General features: G+C 58.4%; 1 protein-coding gene and 1 long non-coding RNA gene across 4 annotated transcripts in view; one reads left to right on the top strand and one right to left on the bottom strand.

Moving 5' to 3' along the window:
• The window catches only part of CABP7 (calcium binding protein 7), a 13,024-nt gene extending 9,134 nt beyond the window's left edge, over nucleotides 1-3,890 (bottom strand). Inside the window, exons 1-2 of one of the 3 annotated variants that reach the window (XM_084993601.1) lie at nucleotides 3,608-3,890; nucleotides 2,562-2,770 (exon numbers count right to left, since the gene is read on the bottom strand). In XM_084993601.1, the coding sequence (XP_084849727.1) occupies nucleotides 2,562-2,670 (109 nt within the window). In that variant the 5' untranslated portion in view covers nucleotides 2,671-2,770; nucleotides 3,608-3,890. Of the gene's footprint in view, nucleotides 1-2,561; nucleotides 3,093-3,607 lie in introns of those variants that run through there. The other 2 variants (XM_084993602.1, XM_021072790.2) reach the window with 2 other exon arrangements.
• Nucleotides 2,110-23,102, top strand: LOC146396638 (uncharacterized). Its single transcript, XR_014825883.1, has 3 exons — nucleotides 2,110-2,520; nucleotides 17,310-17,433; nucleotides 18,454-23,102. It is a non-coding gene; the product is annotated as an uncharacterized LOC146396638 (long non-coding RNA).

The raw sequence follows: 23,102 nt of genomic DNA, 5'->3' as shown, positions 1-23,102 counted from the left end.
GCCAACCCCCTTCTACAGATGAAGAAACTGAGGCAAGAGAGGCAAGTGACTGCCCTAGGTCACTCCATCAGTTGAGGGTGCAGGGGCTCGAACCCACCACTGCTTATCTGGGAAGCCCTTACCTTAGCTGGGTGCTCTCCAACTCCCTTCCTGGCCTCCTCCCCACTGGACTAACCACCCCCTGGATTTCTGCAGGCAGGCACGTACTGTCTGCAGCATTTCATCCCAAGCTGCCAGGCTCCCTCTCCTCAGCACATGCGGCTCCCCGACGGATGGGCATCCTCCCAGCAACCGGCCTGGGTCTTACCTAGAACACCCTGGGGCGGGAGCGCTCAAGAGGCACTGGGGAGGTGGCGGGGGCCAAAAGGGGAACCTGTGCCCTGGATGGTCACTCTTCCTGCCCAGCCCTGGTATCCAAGGACCACTGGGGCCTGCGGAGACAGTGTCCTAGGAAGAGGGCTTCCAGGATGCCTGAGCCAAGAAGGGGGTCGATCACAGAGGACTTCTTGTCCTCATCCGTAGTTGCCCACAGGCTGGGAGATGGACTGGGGCCACCAGCCATCTGCTTGCTCCACGGCCCCTGCCTGCCCACCCCAGGGAGGGCCCTGCCCTTCAGATGCCCCCTGTGCCAGGCCCCTCTGCTCCGCAGGGCCCAGGAGAAGGGGACGGGAGAGAAGCAGGGAGTGTGTTTTGGTGTGGCTGGTGACTAACGTTCCTGGGCTCCTGCCAGCATGTCCGCCATGCGGTCCAAGGGGAGCCTGCGGCCTCCCTGCCCCTGCACTGCCCTCCCTATGCCCTGCTCACCCCTGCACCCCAGCCTCCTCTCAGCTTCTCCTCTTCCTTGGGGTCTGCACTCCAGGGCTGGGAGATTAGGAGAAGAGGGACCAGTGAGGCCCAGAACAGGGCTGCCCGGGTGACAGCGGGGTGCTGGGAGCAAGAGGAGGGAATGAGGTGAAGGCCGCCTTGAGGCAGGCAGGGAGGACAATGTTTACCCTGCCCGAGTGGCCAGGAGGAAAGAAGGATGAGGGCCTGTGGAAGGGAAAACTGGTAAGAGGTTTGGGGTGGCCCAGGGCAGGAGAAGACTGTGTTAGAGAAGAGACAGCCTCTGCCCTCTTGCCCCTCAGCACACCCCCTCCTTTTCCCAGGTCCTGGATGAGACTCTGGTTCCTGGGCTTCAACCCAGACAGGGCAGGGACTTGGGCTTTGGAGTTCAAGGCCAGAGACCCAGCAGTGGCACCCATCCATCTGTTCTGCCCGCATCAGACACCAGACCCCACTTCCATGGCTCTCCCAGCCTCTGGGGGCTTTTAGGAGGACTTGGTGAGAAGCAGGTGGCTCAGAGTCTGTGGTGCAGTACAGGGTGGGGGCAGTTGCTTTCCTGCCTTTATCTTCTCCCTGACCCAGTCCCACTCCCTCAAGATCTACTTCTGTCAGGGCGCAGGGATGAGGCTGGACCTCTCTCCATGGCCTGTGCTCCCTCATCATCCATGACTGGGCTGGTGTCTCAGCTGCAACCCCCAAAGGTCCTGTTGAGGCCCAGATCTCAGAGACCCCTGGACGGAAGATACCGAAGAGAGGCCCAGCCTCTGGGTGATTGGAGCCTCTCTCCAACAGCAGACAGACAGATCCCAGGGGGCCAAGACTCCCATCAACCCAGGGCCCCTCACTGCACTCCATAAGGGGCCCCAGGAGGTCTAGGGGGAGGGGAAACCTGAGCACCCGCCCCAGCCCAGCCGGGAAAGACCTCACAGGCCCCAAGGGTCTCACTGCTCCTCAGGATTCTCTGTCCAGGGACCCCAGCCTCTACTATCTGCCCTGATCTCTCCTAGCCCACTGCCTAAGGTCCCCATTCATGTCCAGAGGTGGAAGGGACCCATGGGGGACAGATTTAGGTCCCCCTCTGCCTTTCCCTTCCAGGCTTGGTTACCGCGACCAAGCCGCCCAATCTGGCCACTTGTTGTCGCCACCACCTCCCGGGCCGCCTTCCCGGCGCTCCCGGCTGGGGGGTCCCCGCAGGATTGTGGGGAAGGGGCTACGGCCGCCAGAGGGGCCGGGGGCAGCCCCGCAGCCGGCAAAAGCAAGACAGTCGCCCTCTCCTCGTCTCTAGCCGCCCGAGCAGATTGGATTTTAAAAGCGACACGAGCGGAATGTCAATGCGAGCGCAGAGCCGCGGGCAGGCGCCGCCGAGGGGATCAGGATGCGGGTGCTCCGGCCGAACCGGCGCGGGGGGCACAGCTCGGACCCCCAACCTAACCCGCCGCGTTGCCGCACCGTCACCGCGGACTGCGCGGCCCCGTGACCCCGCTGCGGGGCCCAGCAAGTTTCCGCAGCGCAGGGGACCACGCGGGCAGGGGCTGGGCCACTCCTCCGCCTCGGCGACCCCCACCGCGGAGCCCAGGAGTGCGAACTGGTCCTGCCTCCCCACGCAGCTGTTCGCTGGAGCGCCCACCTGGCAGGCGGCACCTGCAGACAGCCCCCCCGCCCCTGCGCCCCTAGCCCGCGCTTCACCTGGGCGCACAGGTAGGAGGGCCGGCGGGCGGGGGTCCCGGCGGGGCACTCACCCTCCAGCTCGTCCTCAGGGATGTCCACGGGGCGCTGCTCCGACAGCAGATTGGGCACGGTGTAGATGCCCCGGTACATCAACGCCGCCGTCACCGGGTGGAACGGCATCTTGGAGGCTCCGCGCCCGCCCGCCCGCCGCAAACTTTGAGGTCGGGGCTCATGGGCCGGCGGCGGCCCCGGGGGCGGCTGGAGCGGGCGGGGCGCGCGGCTGCGGAGGGCGGCCCGGCGGCGGCAGAGGCAGTGAGGCGGGGGGCGCCCCTCCGGGGGCCTAGCGCCCCCGCGCCCCGGGCCGCCGGTCCATGCCACCCCCTCCCTCGTCGGGCTCCCTGCCGGGGCCCCGCAGGGGCGGCGGGGGCGGTGCCGCTCGGGCCTCTCCGCTCGGGCCGCTGCGCTCTGCGCCCGCCGCGCCCGCTCCTCGGTGCCCCGCGCGCTCCGCGCTGCGCGCTGCTCGCCGCCCGCTCGTCCGCTCGCCGGCGCGGCCGCCCGGCCCGCCGCTCCGGCTCTTGCCGCCTCCCCTGCTCGCTCTCTCTGTGCCGCGCTGGCTGCGCTCCCCGCCTCCCCCGCCCGCCGCCCGCCCGCCCCCTCCGCGCTCCCCCCACCCCCACCCGTCCCTTCCAGCCGCCGGCCCCTGCGCGGCCGCCCCTAGCCCGCGAGGGTTTCCTTCTCCCCTTCGCCCAGGGCTCCCCTTTCTCCCTGCGGAGGATCACTCGCCCCCCCAGCCCCCATACACATTAAATCCGCAGCCACCCGGATTAAATTAAGATGGGTGGGGGTGGGGCCCTTCCTTTCAGGCTCTTGGCCGGCCCCGACCCCCCCGGGAACAGAGGACTAGAGACCTAGCAGCTGGGGGAGGTCGGCCGCAAACTCTTGGGTGCCCGAAACAACACCAACACGGTGTTGGTGCCAGGAGAGGCTCCAAAGTGGGGAAACTGAGGCTGCGAGAGAAGGGCGTTCACCAAGGTCATGGGGCTGGGAGGACAGGCAGGAGCTGGGGAAAGGTCTGAGGCAGGTTCCCTTGCCCTGTGGCTGAGATTTCGCTCCTGACCTTGCCTCCAAGAGTGAAGCCCCACTCCTGGCTCCTTCCCAAACCTTCACCACCACTCAGCCCGCAGGTCTATCTCCTGGCCCCAGAGGCAGTGAGGGATGAGAGATGGTGGGGTGCCTGCAGGGACTGGTGGAGAGTGTCAGTTCACCCCGCACCAGGTTGGACCTAGTGTTTGTGCAGGGCTCTCCCAGGCTCTGGGGCTGTGTGCATGCGGAGTGAGGGGGCAGGTGTTCGAGGGAGCAGCATGTGTGTGCCTGTAGCTCTTATCCACGAAGTTGTGTACATGTGTTTTTGAATCTACATGAGAAGAACGAGTGTTGGGAGTGTATTGCAGACACCTGTGTTTGCCCAGGTTGTGAGCTGGAGGGGAGGGTCAGGGCTGGAGCCTGCAGGCGGCTGTGGGGCAGTGTGCAGGCCCTTGGGCTGGGAGTGCTATCGGGCCTGTGTGCACAGAAGTACATGAATATTTATGGAGGAGGGATTGACCCTCTAGCCTGGGCCAGGCCCCAGCTGCAGACCCTGCCCCTGGAGGCCCTGTTGTCGGAACCACCTCCCTGCCCCCTCTGGGCCAATCAGCCCACAGCCCCAGCAGGAAAGCTGATTGCCACAGCCCTGCCTGGCCCTGCCCTTCCTAGCTGATTACATTTTCTACTTGTTTCTGCTTTTGTCGCTGATTAATCACAGCCCTATCTTATGGCCTGGGGAGAGGGGGCTCAGGGAGAGATGCTAGCCCTGGCCAAGAAGGGCTGGGCCCGGCCTGGGCCCCAGCGCTTCTTGGGCACGGCCCTGGAGGAGGCTCTCAGCAGTGGCTACATCCTGCAGAGGAGCCAGGAAGGACCCCAAATGTCTGTCTGTCTGTCTCCCCAGCCTCTATGGGCCATCTGGCTCCCTGTTAGGACCTGGGGTGGGAGAGGTGTGAGATGCCCCAGAAAAGCCCCGCCTAATTTTTGCCTTCTTCATCCATTTGTCCTGGGTCTGACATTCTACCCTTGGAGCGGAATGCTTTGAGCTCCCTGGGATCTCCTGGTGGAGCAGAGAAAGTGAGGAGAAAGAACCCAGAATTCAGAGCCAGGCAGACCTTGAGATCCCACGTATGCCACCCCCTCACACCACGGGACCTTCATCACCTCCCTCAACCTCCTGGGGTCTCAGTTTCCCTTGTGACGTGAGGATGGCCGCACTACCACCCGGGGCAGTGGTGAGGATGAAGAGATGTAGCATATGAGAGGTGCCTGGCAGGGCCTCCCTGTACCTCTTGGGAGTTTCCTATTAGCATGAAAATTCCCCCCGAGGAATATGAATTAATAATAATTATAGCTGCAATGGATTGATGGAGGGTGTGAACAGCAGCAGCTCACTCCTTTGATGTTTACTGAGTGGCCAGCCGAGGCCACCCCATTCTAAATCAGGACCCCCACGCCAAGGGAGGGTGGGCCGGCACCTCCAGAGGGCCTGGTGGGAAACCCAGCTCCTACTGACTTCCCCAGAGGTTGCCACAGGGCATGTTAGTGCTAGCCTGACAGAGCTTCTACTGCATCCCCCTGTGGCTTCTGGCCTTGCTTTTAGGTTGAGAATCTTCTTTTTGGCGGGGGGGCGGAGGGGGTAGGCGCAGGTGTGGCATATGGAAATTCCCAGGCTAGGGGTCAAATCAGAGCTGCAGCTGCTGGCCTACACCACAGCCACAGCAATGCCACATCCAAGCCGCATCTGTGACCTACATCACAGCTCACGGCAATGCCAGATCCTTAACCCACTGAGCAGGGGCAACAATCTCGAAGCTGCATCCTCATGGATACCCATTGGGTTCGTTTCCACTGAGCCACAATGGGAACTCGAGGGTGAGAATCTTTGCAGGACGGACAGAAAGAGTCCCTGAGTCAATCAAGCAAAAGTCAGATGGGTGGGCCTGCCTAGCACTACCTACAGATCTGTGCTGCAGGACGGTGTGGGTGCCCACTGGAGACATGGGCCTTCCTCCAGGCCTTGTCCTTGGTTTGTGACCATCTTGTGACCAGGCTGCTCCCTGGGACAGGCTTCCTTCCATCAGGCCAAAGGGATAGGACTCACCAGGGCTTAGAGCACTAAGGTGCAGTGCGCCCCACTGCTTGGTTCATCCCTGACCTCAGTCTAGTCTCTGTCGTTTCCCCTGGAGCAAAGCCTTGGCCCACAGAGCTGGCTCTGGGTCCAGGGAGCCCCCACATGCCACCAGGTGTGCTTGCTCTCCCTTTCCTTGGATACACCTGGACTGTGCATGTGACTTGCACAGAGTCCCCTAAGACTGAAGGCAATTTGGCCTTGTCCCTTGTCCCCACTCCTGGTGAAGGGCACTACCACTGAAGAAGCTAAAGGGACCAGGTTGGGTTATGCAGCCGTTATGAGGCAGGGCTGGGGTTCAAGCTCAAGGCAAGAGCTGGGTAAGGATGGAGTGGGAATGGAGGGGCCAGGCTCTGGGCCATGCACATCCCTCCCTGCCCTTCCAGGCTTAGAGGAAGTCTGTCTCCTTTGGAACCTTCATCAACCTCCTTGGTCCTCCACTGGGCAGCTGCTGAGTGCCAAGTCCTGCGAGCAAGGCAGGCTGGGAATCAGAGAATGAGGGGGAGCTGCTGGTACCTGGGGCTCACAGAGCAGGCACCAGAGGGCTGAGCAGCATGGCTGAGGCCGAAGTTCACTGCCTGCTGAAGGGCAGGTGGAGGGGTGGGTGAGTTTTCACAGAGGAAGGATGTCAAATAGGGCTTGAAAATCTCTTACATGGGGTGGGAGGAGGCAGTGTCATGAGCAGTAAGAGCTGCACACGGAGAACCCGGAGCTGGACGTGTGCCTTTGGGTATCTCTGAGCCTCAGTTTACTTACCTGTTAAACAGGAACACATTCAGCTCCCAGAGTGAATGCTTAGATCCTGCACGTGAAGCGCTCAGGCACGGAACACCGGGGCTCTTACTATGAGTCAAGGGGACTCCAGGAGGAGGAGACAGGGTGGGCAAAAACTCAGAGATGTAAGAGGACCCCACCCGGCTCTGGAGTGCAAGGTCTGGGTCTGCATCCCCCAGATCCTGGTGCCTGGCACAAGGCTACCTGGGCTTGGGAAGGTGGCAGGGGCTGGATGAACATCTGCCAAATGAATGAATGAAGGAGAGAAAGAAAGAAAGAATGAGTGAATGAATGAATGAACCATCTCACTCCAGCCCACCCACCCTCTGGCATTGCAGCCCCGTCCTCTCCTCTGCACGTCACAGGGGAGCAGATGGCGTGATCACAGGGTGTGAATTATGTCTGTCGCTCCCCTATCTGGGGAAGGTGCTGCTGCCATCACACTGCACTCCTTGGGGTGCCACCGGAAGACTCGTGAGCCCTCCAGATAGGGTCTCCCCAGACTTCCCCACTAGTCCTTGGCTCAGGGTGCCAGAGACCCTGGGAGAGGTGACCCATCTGTGACTCTAGGGGAATGCAGCAAATGGCAGGGAGGCAAGAGAAGTGGGGACTACTCGGTCCAGAAGCTGGAAGTCTCCCTCATGAAGACCCGAGCCTCTGCCTCTCAAAACCAGCATGCTCCCCAGCATCTTGTCATCACCCCTGTTCAGCACCAGGGAGAGCTCCAGGCAGAGCCCAGGGCCCAGGCCACCTGGGGTGAGGTTGTAGAGGGACCCAGGAGGGCCTGACAAGGCAATAAATGAACCCACTGGCAAAAGGAGGGTATCAAAGTGGAGGGAAGGCACACACCAAGCTCAAGAATTTCCTAGGACCCCTGCCTGCAGCCCTGTCAGTGGTTGAGTCAGGGAGTCAGGGAGATGCTGGTGGGGGAGGGGCGTGTCAGGGCGTGTCTAGGGAGGGCAGAGGCTCTGGCCTCTGCTCCTTGGCTAGGGAACTATATTGTTCCAAGAACCCGCTGGGGACAGTGTCTGGAGGTGAATAAAATATTCATTGTCCGGGCAAACTCACACAGTCACTTGATGAATAATGGAATTTATAGACCTGCAGAAGCAGACCCAGCCGGGAGAGGGTGCAGGCCAGAACCCAGAGGCCCCTGTCTGCTCTGATCCTGCCCTGCCCTGGGCACCCTCTCTGAGCCCTCAGATGCCCAATTCCCGCAAGTGACAGGAGTAAACAGGACAGAGCAGGAGGCAGAGCCCACGAGAGAGTCTTTGAATATGCTACTCCTTGAGAATCAACTTGGTGATGGAAAAGGAGCACCAGACTCAGAGTCCAGTGTGGATTTGAGATGAAACCTGACTGCTGTCCCCAGTTCTGTGCCTCAGGTTCCTCCTCTGTAAAAGGAGTTAATGCTGCCACTACACAACTAGGGTTGCTGGAATCCGATGAGATAGATGGTGAAGGTGACAGCCTCTGTCCTTGGCACACACAGTGCTGGGACCTGTTGCTGAGAGGCTGGACTTTGAGAGCCTCCCTCTCTGGCCCTCACACTCCCCTGAGCCCAGGAGTGGTCTAGAAGGCAGAGGGAGGCATGGCCACAGGAGCAGAGAAGCTTCTAGTCCTGAGGGCAGGGTTTGATAACATTATGTGCAAAAACCTAGCCCGGGAGAGACAGACACAGGCACCCACCCAGGTTCAGCTCCCCCACCCCGCCCCCCTGAGAGTCTGCTTCCACTAGGCTGGGACCGGGCAAGGGCATTTTTAAAAGCTTCCCAGAAGCTTCCAAGGGTTACAACCACCACTCCAGGGAAGAAGGCTGGGTGGGGGAAACTGAGTCTGGGCAGGTGTGAGAGGAACTTGATGATGTCCCACCCAGGAAATCACAGAGATCCCTGCCCCTGGTCCCCTTGGGGCCTTGGTTTCCCCCTTTGGGCAGGATGCTGACTGGCAGGGGTATCAGCAACCCAGCCCCTGCTCCAGGCCTGCTTCCTGAGTGACAGCTGTGGCAGCTGGCAGGAGACAGGCACGAGGCAGCTCCTAATTGCTCTGGGCTCCCAGATCCCTGCCTCAGTCTGTTGCCTCTGATGAGATGCTCGACCAGATCTGCCCAGGGCGGCTGCTCCTCCAGAAGGGGCCCCACATCCGGCTGGCCCGGGCATCAGCCTGAGGTGGAGATGGGGAGAGGTTGCCTCTCTTCAGGGCCTGGCCCCCTCTAGAGCAGCGCAAGGGCTGCCCCTCCTCTCCAGGTTTCTCTGTGTGGCATAAAGAGCTTGCGCATTTGAACCAGGAGCTGCATAGGTGCTGAAATGTGCAGACCCTACAGGTGGGCTCTGCAGCCTCACCTGGCACACCCTGCCCCCACCAGGGGACACAACATGACCTCTGGGATCAGACATGGAGAGAAACTGTGTGACCTCAGGCAAGTTGTTGGACCTTGGAGTCTTTATTTATTTTTGCTTTTTAAGACCCTACTCACAGTATATGGACACTCCCAGGCTAGGGGGTGCATCAGAGCTACAGCTGCCAGACTATGCCACAGCCACAGCCATGTGGGATCTGAGCCGCATTCGTGACCTACACAAGAGCTCAACATCAGATCCTTAACCCACTGAGTGAGGCCAGGGATGGAACCCACATCCTTACAGATACTAGTTGGATTCATTTCCTCTACGCCACAATGGGAACTCTCAGGCCTTGGAGTTTTGGTGCCTCACCTGGGAATAAGGAAGGGCACCTAAGCACAGGAAAACGATGCATGGAAGGCCCTGAGCTCAGGGTCCAGGACAGAGCACAAACATTCGCTGTCGCTGGCAGCCTCTACACACCCCCAGCCCATCCCCTCACCCCTGCCCTCCCTTTGCCCCCTCCCATTGCAGAAGCACCTCCAGGGCAAGGGATGAAAATCAGAGGACTGAACCCTCTCGCTACCTAATATCTCAAATTCTTTCTCAGGAGAACCAAATTGTTTCCCTGACTTCAATTATACAGCCCAACATTTACCCTTCCCCACACGTGAGCAGCTGCTTCCACCTGCCACCATGCAGCTTGGGTGCACCCTGTACTTGCACACCACCAGGGACAGGGAGCTCACTCCCCCACCTCCGAGGCAGGGCCAGCATTTGCCTGTTCCCTGAGCTCTGGCTTTGTGCTCTGGGATCTTGCCTGTGCTAAGACATTGAGGGACCCCAAAGGGAAACCTGCTTGTCACCTAGGAGATGGACTGACCTGTGACTAGCTCATCAGAGTGGTGAACCCCCCCCACCACAGCAGGGACATTGTATAAGGATGGCACCACGAGCCTGTGGGCAGAAGGCACTGTGGTGGCAGAGAGGGGGGCGGGAAAGGTGAGGGCCAGGCTTTCAGATGAATGCTTAGGCTCCTTGTCCCAGGGTCAGTTGCACAGGTTGGCCCGGCACTGAGACACTGAAACACAAAACAGGTGAGTTTTGAAGAGTGGAATGTGTGGAGGCCCAGACTGGAGGCACTGCCCAGGGAGAGGTTGGTCTTGCAGAGGAGTCCCTGCCAACCTGGCTGTTATTTGTTCCACAGGGAACTGGGATACAATCTTTTGGATCCCCGGTGTTGGGGGACCAGGCAGGGACAAGCCACCAGGATGCCACTGGGGGCGGGTGAGGGACTTCCTTCTGAGCTGCTGACTTAGACCCGCAGCCCTGGCCGTGGCCAGCCCCCCGCTCAAGGGCCTGCTAATGGGCCTCTGTGGCCCGAAATGCCCCGGTCGTGTCGAGCCTAAGTGATGATAAAATCGACAGCAGTTTAATTGGTAATTTTAATCCTGGACAGAGCAGTAATGGCGTTACTAATTGGATCGTTAGAGATTTGTGCTTTATGGCTCTGTAATTAGAGGAGCTATGGGGGTCCAGGGTGAATTTGGGGGCCGTGCAGGGCCAGGGGCAGCGAGCAGCAGGTAGGGCCCCCTTCTGGGCTGGGTCACCACAGAGACCTCCTGCTCTTCTGCTGCTCCCTCCAAGCAGGGCCCTGGGGGCAGCGGAGTGAGGAGGCCCCCCTCAGATCTGGGGTTCCATCATGTTGAGAGAAGCCGAGGGAGCCTTGGTGAGCATGACACTAGCAGACTCCAAGCTCAAAACTCAGCTCCCAATGAACAGGGTAGGGGGCTCCCTGTGCTCAGGCAGGTTTCCAGGGCTCTAGGAGTGACCAGGTGTCCTCGTTTTAGAATAGAAAGAGGCAGTTCCTGTTGTGGCTCAGCAGTAATGAACCCAACTAGGATCCATGAGGATGCAGGTTTGATCCCTGGCCTCACTCAGTGAGTTAAGGATCACGGCAAGGATCGTTGCCGTGAGCTGTGGAGTAGGTTGCAGACGCGGCTCAGATCCTGCGTTGCTGTGGCTGTGGCGTAGGCCGGCAGCTGCAGCTCTGATTCGACCCCTAGCCTGGGAACCTCCATATGCTACTCGTGAGGCCCTAAAAAGACAAAAAAGATAAAAGAACCGAAAGAGGTCTTAAGTCCTCTTGCCCTGCCCAGCTCCCAGATGAGGAAACTGAGGCCCATGGAGGGGAGGGGACATCCTTATGTGTGCTCCACGCTGGCCTCATATGTGTGTCAGAGGTTCGCCAGCCTTGGACACCAACTTTTGGTGGGGTTTCTGCACACACATGGCTGCCATTCTGCTCCTGTGTGAGGGCCACGAGGGCTGACAGAGTGGAGAGGGGCTGAGGGGGGCCCAGTCCCACCCCAGCCACATGGGGCAGACATTGCAAGGTGCCTTGGTGGTGGCAGGGTGGATCATCCTTTGGATTGAAAAGACTAGAATTATGTCTGGCACTCAATAAGCATTTGCTGGATTAATTAATGATGAAAGAAAGAAAGAAAAAAGAAAAGGGAGGGACGGAGGACAGTCCATGGACAGAGGGCCTCTGTCATATGCCCTCCCACTGATTCTCTGTTACCACTAGTCATTTTCCTAACTTAGGCTCGGTCCCCTCACAGCCTTTCTGTGGCATCCGCCTTCTTCTGAGGGAATGACAAAGTCACAAGGAGCCCCATGTATCTTTCTCCTCACCTCTCTGCCCTTACTTCCTCCCCTTGCTCACCTGCTCCAGCTGCCTCCCCTGGCAGCGTGCCAGGCACATCCTGCCTCAGGGCCTTTGCACTTGCTGTATTGTCTGCCAGAAATGCTCTCCTCTGGGCAGGGTATCAAAAACAAAAAACAAACAAACAAAAAAAGGAGTTCCTGTCGTGGCACAGTGGTTAACAAATCCGACTAGGAACCATGAGGTTGCAGGTTCGGTCCCTGCCCTTTCTCAGTGGGTTAACGATCCGGCGTTGCCGTGAGCTGTGGTGTAGGTTGCAGACGTGGCTCGGATCCAGCGTTGCTGTGGCTCTGGCTTAGGCCGATGGCTGCAGCTCTGATTGGACCCCTAGCTTGGGAACCTCCATATGCCGCGGGAGCGGCCCAAGAAATAGCAAAAAGACAAAAAAAAAAAAAAAAGAAAAAAGAAATGCTCTCCCCATTCGCATCTTCATTGCTCACGCCTTCAGGCCTTTACTCACAAGTCATCTTCCTGATGGGCTTTCCTTGGTCACACCGTTGTTTATAACACACATGCATAGACAAACTACACCTGTTCTCTCACTGTCCTGCTTCATTGTCCTGGCTTGCACTTACCACCACATAACACTCTGTGGACTTTCTTTTCTTGCCCGGTGCTGGATTTTGTTCACTGCTGCATCCCTAGTGTTGTGACATGGAGCAGACCACCTACAAAATTGTTGAATGAAAATGAATGAGTGGGCTCAGTGGAAACGAATCTAACATCCATGAGGACACAGGTTTGATCCCTGTTCTTGCTAAGTGAGTTAAGGATCCAGCATTGCCATGAGCTGTGGTGAAGTTTGCAGACGAAGCTTGGATCTGGCATTGCGGTGGCTCTGGTGTAGGCTGGCAGCTACATCTCCGATTCTACCCCTAGCCTGGGAAGCTTCATATGCAGTGGATGCGGCCCTAAAAAGACAAAAAAAAAAAAAAAAGAATGAATGAGTGAATGAATAAATGAAATGAATGAAGAACTGGAGGCTCCCTGCAGAGGCAGCCCTGTGAGGTGAGGGCAGGTTGAGGGGGACAGGAAGCTGATATGGGATGGGGTAGGGACTGAGACCCCCAGACTGTGAGCCTTCCCCCTGGCTGCCACCCAGCATTGCTCCATCACGAGACAGAGCCCCAGCGACCCACATCAGCAAATTACTTGGCAGGTGGGAGCTGGGAGATAAAACTTTCTGTCTTCTTGCCAAGGGCTCCACCTTGGTGTCCTCCACTTGTGAGGCCATCTGCCGGACCCACATGCCCCTTCAGCCGGGTCACCCCACGGCCTCCAATTGCCTCCTTTGTGCTCTCCCACCACAGGAAGTGGCTCCCTCTGGGAACGGCTTTGGGACTCCTAGGAAACCCCTCCTCTGCTGGCCCAGCTCCCTGTTCACGGGCAGGAACAGGGAGCCTGAAATCCCACCATCAGCATGGGGGAGGGGGTCCCGCCCGGGTGAGTGCCAGCCCACCTGCCTGGCTGGGTTGCCTCAGGCTTCATCAGGTGATGTATGGCCCACTGGCCCTGCCAGGAAGTGACAGCAGATGGATGGGCAGTGCCAAGGGGTGGGCGCAGAGCCAGGAGTGGGAGCAGTGTGGGGGGAGGCGCCTGGCTCTGGAGAAAGCCATTCCCGGAACGCCACCCTCCCTGACCACGGGCAGGACAGGGAGTGCCAGAGGGAGTTGTCTTGGGCATGGCTCCCACACTGTGGCCCTTGGCGTGGGGGGTGTAGGGAGCTGGGGGGGCTCTTGGCATCTCTCCTGGCCTCAATTTCTTCATCTGTAAAATGGCAATGGAGCACCCACCGGAAGGCAGCATGAAAGATCATCTGAGAGACGGCTCACCAAGCAGAGCCCCCAGACTCAGAGGAGCTCCAGCCTCTAACCCTATTAGGCCTGGTTCTGCACCAGGGAGGGGCTGCTTCCTCCTCCCTATATCGCCCCACCTGACCCCTCCCCCACCTGCCCTCCCTGGCCTTTGGGAGACTCGCACAGCAGGAGGTGGACAAGACCTTGGCAAATTTCTAGTTCGACCTCCCTCCAGTTTTGCAGATGGAAAAACCGGGGTCTAGTTCAGGTGGCAGGGCTTAGGAGACCCCCTTGGGGTGATTCCTGGGGGTCCACTCAGGGAGGGTGGGGCAAGAGGGGCTGGTGCAGCCGCCCAGCAGGTGGGGAAGGACGGGCAGGACAGCACTGGGCACAGGAACGGGGGCCGGGAGGGCTGGTGCAGTTGCTGTGGCCGAGTCAGGATGCGCCAGACGCCTCCGTGGGATCTGTCTGCGTCCAAGGAGACCAGGACACTGGGCGGACGGACGGTGTGTCCTTGCTGGCTGGGCCTGGAGGAGTGCTGGGGAGTGGGGGTGGTCATCCTGGGAACCAGGGCTGCCTGTGGGGCCAGGCGGCATCTCCCAGCATCTGTTCACCTGCCTGGCTTCCCGGAGGGGCCCAGACCCCACATGGGGCTCCTGACGGCCATGGGCATGTGACACAGATGTATGTGGACAGGTCTGATGGATGCGTGAGGATGTACAGGCGTGTGTGAGCACACCTGTGGCCGAGTATGTATGCACACGTGTGTGCTGGGGTGGATATGCGCAGGCAGGGTCTGAACACCTGGGCCCCTAGAACCCAGAAATGGGCCCCACATCACATGTGTCTGTGTGTGCAGTACATTTTGCAACACATGCGCTCTGTACACGCAGGCGTGGATGAAATGTGGGCATGTGCAGGTGGGCACAGGGAGAGACAGGTGCTCACTCAATACCCACCAGGCCCCGCACGAGCTCTGACTCAGCTTCAGTCCAAAGGAACTGTTGTCAAATGGGGAACCTGAGGGCAGCAACAGGGGTTCCTGCCTGTGAATCCAGGAGAACCATCCCTGCTCCATCCTCCTCACAAAGTGGGGCTCAGACAAAAAAGGGTCCCCCCTAAGGTAAGAGATGGGCTTAGCCCTAAAAAGCTCTGCAGCACATCAAGGTAGCATTTATGCTTACTTTGAACTTGTTCTTCTGAGCAGGGACAGAGCAGAAGCAGCCATTGAGGTCACTTGTGTTGACCTCTGCTGCTACCTTCCTTCCAGCAGACCCTTGCAAAGAAGGGAACCCCCCCGCTGGAGGGTCTTGTCCCCTCTCCACACCTTCGTTTTCCCACCTGTAGAATGGAGGGGCCCCTCTCTTCTTAAGGTTCCTGCTGGAGGGCTGGAGACCAAGGTCATCTCAGGGACGAGGCTGTGGTCTCTCTATGCTCTCCTGCAGGCCTGACAGGGGAGAAGAGCCCAGGGCGGGGGGAGGAGGGGGGCTGAGGGATGGGAGGCAGGGAGGTAGACCTTCCAGTTCAGTTAGTGAAGGGATTTGTCATTTTAATGATGTGATATTTCTTGCCTGGCTCCTGTCGGTGGCAACACGAAGGGGACAGCTGCCTCCCTGAATGAGGCGGGACCCATGATGGTGGGGGCTGCCCTTGCACCCTCACCAGGCCAGGCTGAGGCTGATGTCGAGGCCCTGATGCCAAGGTACAAGGGGTCAGTGGCTCCCATACAACCTTGATCCTGGCCTAGCTCTGCTTCTGTGTGTGTGTGTGTGTGTGTGTGTGTGCACACGTGCGTGTGCACGCGTGCGCACCCTTTGGCAAATCCTGCCCAGTCTCTGAGGCTTGGTTTCCTCATCTATAAATTGGGGCTAATGTGATCACCCCCCCATCCCCCCAGCTGGAACCACTGACTGCTGTTGGTTCCAGAGTCTTTCGCTCCCCGCCCCCTCCAGTCCCACCTGCCAGGGCTGCTTCTGCTCTGGAATTTCTGCAGACCCTCGGCAGCAACAGGGTCTTTTTGAAGCACTGACCTGACTCTGCCCCCTCTCACTCAGAGGTGAGCCCTAGTTGGTGAGTCCCCAGCTTCCTCAGGCTCCTGCTCCATCCCACCTCCATGCCTCAGTCATCCTGGATCTATCAAAGCTGCATGACCATCGCCTGCCTTTCTCACTTCTGGCCCTAGTCAGACCCGTCACCCTGGTCCCTTGGGTCAGGGGCCTCCTCTGGCTTTCACGGCTGTCCTCTCTTTACCTCATGACCATTCTTGTCATACTGGAGGGTGACAGCTGGTTTCCTAATCTGTCTTGCATGCTCTGTGTTCCAGCACATAGTAGGCCCTTGATAAAAGTGTTTGTTGAATGACTAAATAAGGGGTCACAGAGCTGCCCTCCCAACCCTGGAGCACAGCTGCCAGGATGCGGGTGGCGGCTGCAGCGAGGGTAGCCTGGTGGGCGGCCCATTAATCAGCCTGGCTCGGTGCCTGACCAGATGGAGCCAAGCCCCTGGGGAGGGGAGAGGAGGAAAAGATCCATCACCCGACGGTCGTCTGCGGGTGTGTGGGTGTGTCGCACCTGCCCCCCATGGGACCTGCATCCATCATGTTGTCCCTGGGATGCTGGGAGGGGGTGAACAGGCAGCAGCCCCTCTGCCGGGCTCTGCGAGGCCGGAGCCTGCAGGAAGTCTGCAGCTCTCTAGTGCAGGGGATATTGAGGCCTGGAGGAGGGTGGCAGAAGTGAAAAGTGGGGACTCTGGAGCCAGACCAATCTACATTTGAGTGACAGCTCTGGGCATCATTCTGGATGAGTCTCTGGTCTCTGGGAGCCAATGTCCTCATCTGAAAAATGGGGATGTAGCCATAACCCTTAACCCAGAATAGAAGAGGATTCACAGAGACCAGGCGCTGTGCCTGCCTCTCACCCCCAGGGCCTAGCCCCTGGTGGAGGACAGGGAAGTAGCAATGGTGGCTGCGAGTGGCAGGGCCATCGGATTCAGGCAGGACTGCTCACTGTCTGGGCTGTCAGGGGAAGGAGACACTGATGATGGATGCTCCTCTAGACCAGAGGGGCTGGGGGAGGGGGTGGCTGAGTGATGACCAGGCCCAATGGTGAGTACAGCCCGGCTGAACTGACCAGCTGGCCTGGGGCACATTGTGGCCTGTACTCTTTCCCAGCCCCCACCCGGTTTGCTGGGAAGTCAGCCACCACCTCCCTCCTCCTCAGCATTTTAATTATCAAAACGGGTGCTTTCTGAGCCATCGTTTCACCTGAATTGCACAACAGCTCGGGCAGCACGGTGAGATCCTCAGGCATTCAGATCCTCATTCCTCACATGGTGGCCTGAGACTCACTCGTCCACCCAGCAGTTAAGCACTGACCCCCCACTCTGGGCCAGGCTCTGTGCTGGGCATGGAGGAGTCAGATACGAAGCCTCAACCACCTGCTTGCCCAGGCACCTGGAAGTTTCAAGGCTGGATTTTGCATCCAACATGGGGGATACTGGGAAGGGGGTGGGACGGCATCCCGCCCTGGTGGGTGGTGGTGCATGCTTCTTGGCAGGGGTGGTGCCCTCAGTGCCAGGCACGGTCTGCGCGTAAAAGTGCGTTCTCACTGACCCACTGAGTCACCTGAGGCAGACATCAGTGGCCCTGTTTTCCAGCTTTGGAAACTGGAGCTCAAAGAGGTGACCTGACTTGCTTGGGACCCCTAAGCTGAGAGGAGGAGGAGAAGGGAGGCGCCCAGATATGCACCCTCTCTAGGGCCACACCATTGCCAAGGGACAGGCTCAACAAAGAGGAGTTGCCTGGTGGTGGTGGGGGTTGTGAATGAACCCCATGCATCTCAAGAGTATCAAGCCTAACCCCGCACCCCCAATTCCTCCCCTCCTGTAGGGGTGAGGGCCAGGACCCGTACCTTCCCTTCCAGAGTCTGACCCCGGCCCTCACAGCCCCTCCCACATCTCTCCTTCCCCAGCTTGTCCCCACCGCTGAGCCCCCTCAGAGAGCTGAAGGCAAGAAGGTCATGTCCCGCCCATCCCGAGCTGGGATCCAGGAGGGACGCTCCTGGGAAGCTGAGGAGCAGAACAGCCCAGGCCAAGGTAGGACGGGGTTCACACTCCAGCTCCGAGAAGTCACATGGCCTCTCTGAACCTCACTCTCCTGCCATCCTACTTGGGAGCCATGCTGACAGCACAGGGCTCTCATGGGGCCTCAGGATGCAGCCAGGACAGAAGTGGGAACTACTTCCACGAACTGGGCCTGGTGCGTAGGATGGTGAACGTGGCCTTGCTGGGACGGCTGAGGATTAGAGACAGAGCAGGTATGCCAAGGCCAGCATGGATCCCTGTTGTTGTAATTCTCAGCCTCCTGGGGCCTGGCCAGAGCAGGTGCTCAGGGGACATTGTGGCCCTGACCCCAGGCAGTGGGGTCGGTGTTGCGCTGAGGGCAGGGCCTACTCCCCAGAGCCAGGAAGTGGGGCTGGACCAGCCTGCAGGAGCTGGGGGGCTGGGGGCTGTGCTTGGCCTGTGCCGACCTACTCACTGGAGCAGAGCTGGCTCTAATGAAGTGGGCTCGCCCCAGGCCAGCACTGATTTCACGTCTCGGTGGCCACTTCCCAGCTGGTAAATGTCACTGGAGAGAATAGTGGTGGGATCTGGCATGGACCCAGTCTCCGTGGGTGGGGTAGGTAGGGATGCCTATGGAATGCTGATGCCGGCTCAGGGCTCCCTGTCCCGCCAGACTCCCCTGTAAGTCCCAGGGGCCTGTGCCCATGCAGCTGCAGCTGTCACCCACTCAGGGACATTTGCAGCCACCAGCCTCTCTCCTGCTGTCAAACCATGAGGGCCCCAGCCCCGGTGGGGGGAGTGTTCCCTCTGACTGGCCAAACCCTGCCCCTCTCTTCATGGGGGGCTCAGTGGTCCAGGGTGGTCTGGAGAGGGGCCCAGCTGCCCAGGGCCAGGAGTCAGAGGCAGGTGGCGCTGGGGGAGAAGCCCTCCCTGCCCACCATGGCCCCTGCTGCCCTGAGCTGTCTCCTCTGATACCTGAGTTGGGACAAGCTAATAGTGAAGAGCTATAATCACATAGCAGCAGACTCATTTAATAAACTCTTGCTGTGGCAGGTACTGGCTCAGAACTTGGTATCCGTGATCCTATTCAATCCCCATGATGACCCTGAGGCTGGCTGAGAAATGACTCCATCCTTTGGAAGAGGAACATGGGGCTGCGAGGCCAAGCCCTCTTCTCTGAGGAACATCGTCATTCCCCCCGCCCTGCAGCCCTGCGGTGGCACCCCAGGTCCTCGTGGGACCTTTCTCTGCCCAGCCCCCAGCCCAGAGGGGATGGGGCCCGGCCCACCTGTCTGTCCCTCATCTTCCTTCCCTCGGCATCTCCTGGGGCCGTCAAGGAGCCAGGAGGTGGGGTGGGGGTGGCCTGGGGGGTGTTCATCCTGGGACTCTCAGCCCCACACCAGCTCCCCAACCCAGGGAAACCACTGGGAGGAAGGAAGGCTCAGGTCCATTCCAGGTTTGAACTTGGGGGAGGGGCTTGGCCTCCTGGAAAACTGGAAGCCAAGAGAGGCTGAGGGGGTGTGTGTCCCTGTGCACCGCCCCCTCCCCTTCCTTTCCTTTCAGATCCTCCATCTCTGGGTCTGAGACCTGACAACCAAGATCTGCCCAACCACACGCAACCTGGACATTTCCTGGGTGCAGATACTCTAAGTTGCCATGACGGGGGCAGATGCCCATCCTGCAGCCAGACGGTCAGACCAACCTGTAATGCTGTGACTTCCAGATCGTGACAGCCATGACCGATGACTGCCAGGGCAGCCCTTCAGCTCAGCGGGAGCCATTCCTGACTTAACTGTCTCTCCTGAGCCCCTGCCCTGCCTAAGGAACACCTCAGGGTGGCGCCCTGTCTTCCTGAACAGAGCCTTGCTGGGCCTCGCCACCCCATGCCCAATACAAACTGGTTGCGGCAGAGCTTAGCAAATGGGGGCGCTGGGGTGGGGGCTGCCCCTGAAGCCCCATGGCCTGGGGTGGGGGTGGGGTGCAGCTCACACATGCGCCTTGTGGGGCACCTGCTCCCTGCTCCCCCTTCTTGGCATTTCCTGGGACCTTCCTGCGTGGGGCAGGTATCCCCAGCTGCTCTCCCCTTTCCAGGGGGAAGTGGGGGGAGAGAGAAAAGCCGTATTAATAAAAGAATAGGATACTGCGACGGACCCACAGCGTGTGCAGCTCAGAATAGCAATGTGCTTTCTCAAGGCAAACAGAACTCCCCAGGTGTTAATGCAAATTCACTCCAGTTAAGATGAAAGAGGGTTGTTTCCCCCTTTGCCGGCTAATATGAAAGACTTAATAGATTCTGCCTCAGGAACTCAGGCCGGGAGCGGAAGGCTGGGGGAGGGATGCGGGCGTGGGCAAGAAGTGGGGGTTCCCTGTGGGTTTTAGGGCAGGGCAACTGTCACCGGAGGCCTGAGGGACATGCACTCACGCCGCCCCAGGCACCGCCTGGGCTGACATGGGACCTGGACTTGCTGCTGGGGAGGAGGCATGTGAGGCCCACATGGTGGTGCCAGCCCCCCTGCCCTGATGCCCACTGCCCTTCACATTAACTCAGGGGCTGGCATCACACTTGCCAGAGGAGGGTGGGTTGGGAGAGAGGGTGGGTTGAAGCTGGCTGGCCCTGCAGGGCGTGTGGGTCAAGTCCAGGCTGCCCTGTGGGATCTTGGGTCTGCCTTTTTTGGCTCCGGAGGGTGAAACAGGGCCCAGGGAGACCAACCTGAGTTCTTTAAGAAACATGACATTCGGAGTTCCCATTGTGGCTCAGCAGGCTAAGAACCCAGCTAGCATCCATGAAGATGTGGGTTCGATCTCTGGCCTTACTCATTAGGTTAAGGATCTGGCATTGCCACAAGCTGTGGTGTAGGTCCTCAATGAAGCTGGGATCTGGCATTGCTGTGGCTCTGGTGTAGGCTGGCAGCTGTAGCTCAGATTTGACCTCTAGCCTGGGAAACTCCATATGCCACAGGTGCGGCCCCCAAAAAAAGACAAAAAAAAGAAACATGACAGTCATGGATGGGCTAGAACTGAAAGGGGCCTTGGTTCCGCTGGTCCAAACCTGACCTTCTACAGCCAAGAACACAGGAGCCAGAGGGTAGAAGGGACCTACCCAAGCCCACACAGCTGGAAGTCAGTAGCTTTTCTCCTGAAGCGCAGGCTGGACACAGAAAGGCAGGTGTGGGACTGTCAGTCTGGGTGGCCCCTTCCTCCCAGGCAGGGAACCCTTCTCCAGCTCAGACAATCCCAGACCACTCAGATTTTGCACATCTTTCCCCCAGAATCAACCTCCACTGGGAAGTATGCATGGCCGGAGCTGGGCCATTGCTGGGAAGGGTAGGGGGTCATGGTGCGCGGGCTGGGCTGAGGCAGATGTGTATGGGGTCCAGGAAGATGTCCAGATGAAGAGACTGCAGGGAGGTCGCGGGGCAGGGTGGGCAGGAGTGAGGCTGTCCCCCTGGGTCCACTTCACTTGCCTGGATTTAACTCCTCTCTTGGGGTAAATGGCTCAGCAGGTGCCTGCAACGATGAGACACCTCTACTGCTGTCTTTGCTTTTGTTTACTGACTTAATTCCTTCAGATCAAAGGCTGCCCCTTCCTTCCCTAGCAGGCGGGCGGGGGAATTACATTATTTATATTGGAAATGGGCAGGGCTCCACGGGGACTTCTTCCTTATGCCTGATAAGAGAAAATTAGGTCACTGCTGTGCCCATCACCACCCTCACGCTGGTGTCTACAGTGGGTTTTTTTCAGTCCAGGTACCAAGGGGCTCAGGGAACTGCTCCAGGTGCAGAGGCCAGCGCTGCCCACCCAGCTGCTTTCTCACCCTGAGCCTCCAGTAAATTATTGACCAAAGCAGCAGGTATTAATACGACAAAACTAGAACATCCTTTCCAGGCAGCCCCAGCCTGGGTTATCTATCATCTCCTGGGCTTTGCAGCTGGCACTGGGCAAACACAGTGAGGACAAACAGGCCAGATGCAGGTCATTAAGCTCCTGGTACAGGTGAAGGGATGGGGCCCATGTCGGGGCCACAGGTGGGCCTGGTCCCTCTTGAGCTGGGGCTTCTCTGGGTCACCACTGCTCATTTCTCTGCTTCCTTCTGCACCCCCCTTCCCAAAGGAAGCATCCAGAGAAAACGTCACCTTCCCGGAGTGGCACTGGGCTGAGAGCTTTCCAGGCATTATCAATCCCCTATAAAATTCCCCTTTTAGATGTGAAACTGCAGGGCTCAAATCTTAGGTAACTTGCCTAGATCACACGGCTACAGAAGTGGCTGTGCAGAGATTTGAGCCCAGATCTTTCTGAGTCCCAAGTCGGGGGCCCTGAGCCCCTCGGCTATGTGGTTTCCTTACCCCTATCCATGGCTGGGGGTAAAGAAAAAATTTCGTGTTTGTGTGCACTCCTAGGACTTGCAAATAACAGTAGTACTGCTGCACATCGTCAGACCTTTTTCCTTGGAAACCCCAGTACTTTTTGCATCTGTTCTTCATGTTATCCTGACATCTCAGAGGGTACCAGAGGCATCACTGCCAACCCTCTTTTACAGAGTGAGTGTGCAGCTTAGCGGAGGGGTGAGCGGCAGGCAAAGGACCGCTCCGGGAGATGTCTTGATTTCTTCAGCTCAAAGGCAACATGCCAGGTGCTATTCTGAGGCTACTACCCCAGTGAGAATTGGGCGTCAAATGGGAACCAGGAGGGGACATGGTGGGGGCTCCTGAGTCAGCTCTGGTCCTGGTAGGGCTGATGAATGACCCTGAGTGTCTCCTTGTGAGCAAGCCCCGGACTCCCCCTGGAGCTGGGACTGCAGCCACAGCATCCTGTCGTAATGCAGTAATGACAGGCTGCCAGGGAGCCCCGCCACGGCCTGGGAGGGAAGGGAAGAGAGCCCTTCGCCTCTTGGCTGCCTGGGCCGCTGTCGTCTGGAGGGAGACAAACACGTGGATGGCTCGACTCTCTCTTCCCCAGACGCCACTCGAGAAAGTGGATTAGACACAGTTGCTGCAATCTTCTCACCAATACCTTCCCCCAGGGTCCTGCTGCCAAGTTGTTGTTATACGTGGGTGGCTCCTGACCCGCTCCTCCAGAGCGAAGGCTGCTGGGATGGGCAGCCCTGGGAACAGCTGCCAGGCGCTGGGCTCAGGCGAGGACCACAGAAAAGGATGAAGTGTTGGCAGGGACGCCAGAAGGAGCCACTCAGGGATCCCAGGGGACCAGTCTGCAAATGCCACAATTAAACGCCCAGGTCGAGCCGGCAGCTTTGGGTTTATAGCACAGTCAAAACAAACTAAAAAAAGAAGAAAAGAGAGAGGAAAAAAAAAAAAAGCAGAGGCGATTTCAACTAGTCTTCCAATTACCAAAATGTCAGGCAGTATTATTAATTTTCACCCCACTGGACATTGGGATCTGGGGGTCAGGGGGTTGGCTTAAAAAAAAAGTCGGGTAAAAATATTGTCTGGACAGCTTCGAATGACAGCTATAGTATTTATAAGTACTTTATCTCACTTGGAATATGTAGGAAATCAAACTCCAATCACTGAAAAGAACATAACCTACATTTAAGAAATACAGCAGTTTTTGTACACCTGGGATGAACACGTTATAAATCAAGTCTACTTCAATAAAAAAAAATGGAGTGGTCTCATATTATTTATCTAACAAAAATAGTTAAATTAGTGACTAATAAATTTAAAACAAAATATTGTTTAAAAAA

Source organism: Sus scrofa, chromosome 14 (genome assembly GCF_054392235.1).
Source record: "Sus scrofa isolate SSC_HxYL_T2T_F1_AM1 chromosome 14, Sscrofa_HxYL_maternal_Yorkshire_Landrace_v2.0, whole genome shotgun sequence".
NCBI lineage: Eukaryota > Metazoa > Chordata > Mammalia > Artiodactyla > Suidae > Sus > Sus scrofa.
Note: the sequence above shows the minus strand (reverse complement) of the source record. Positions and strands in the feature narration are given on the sequence as shown.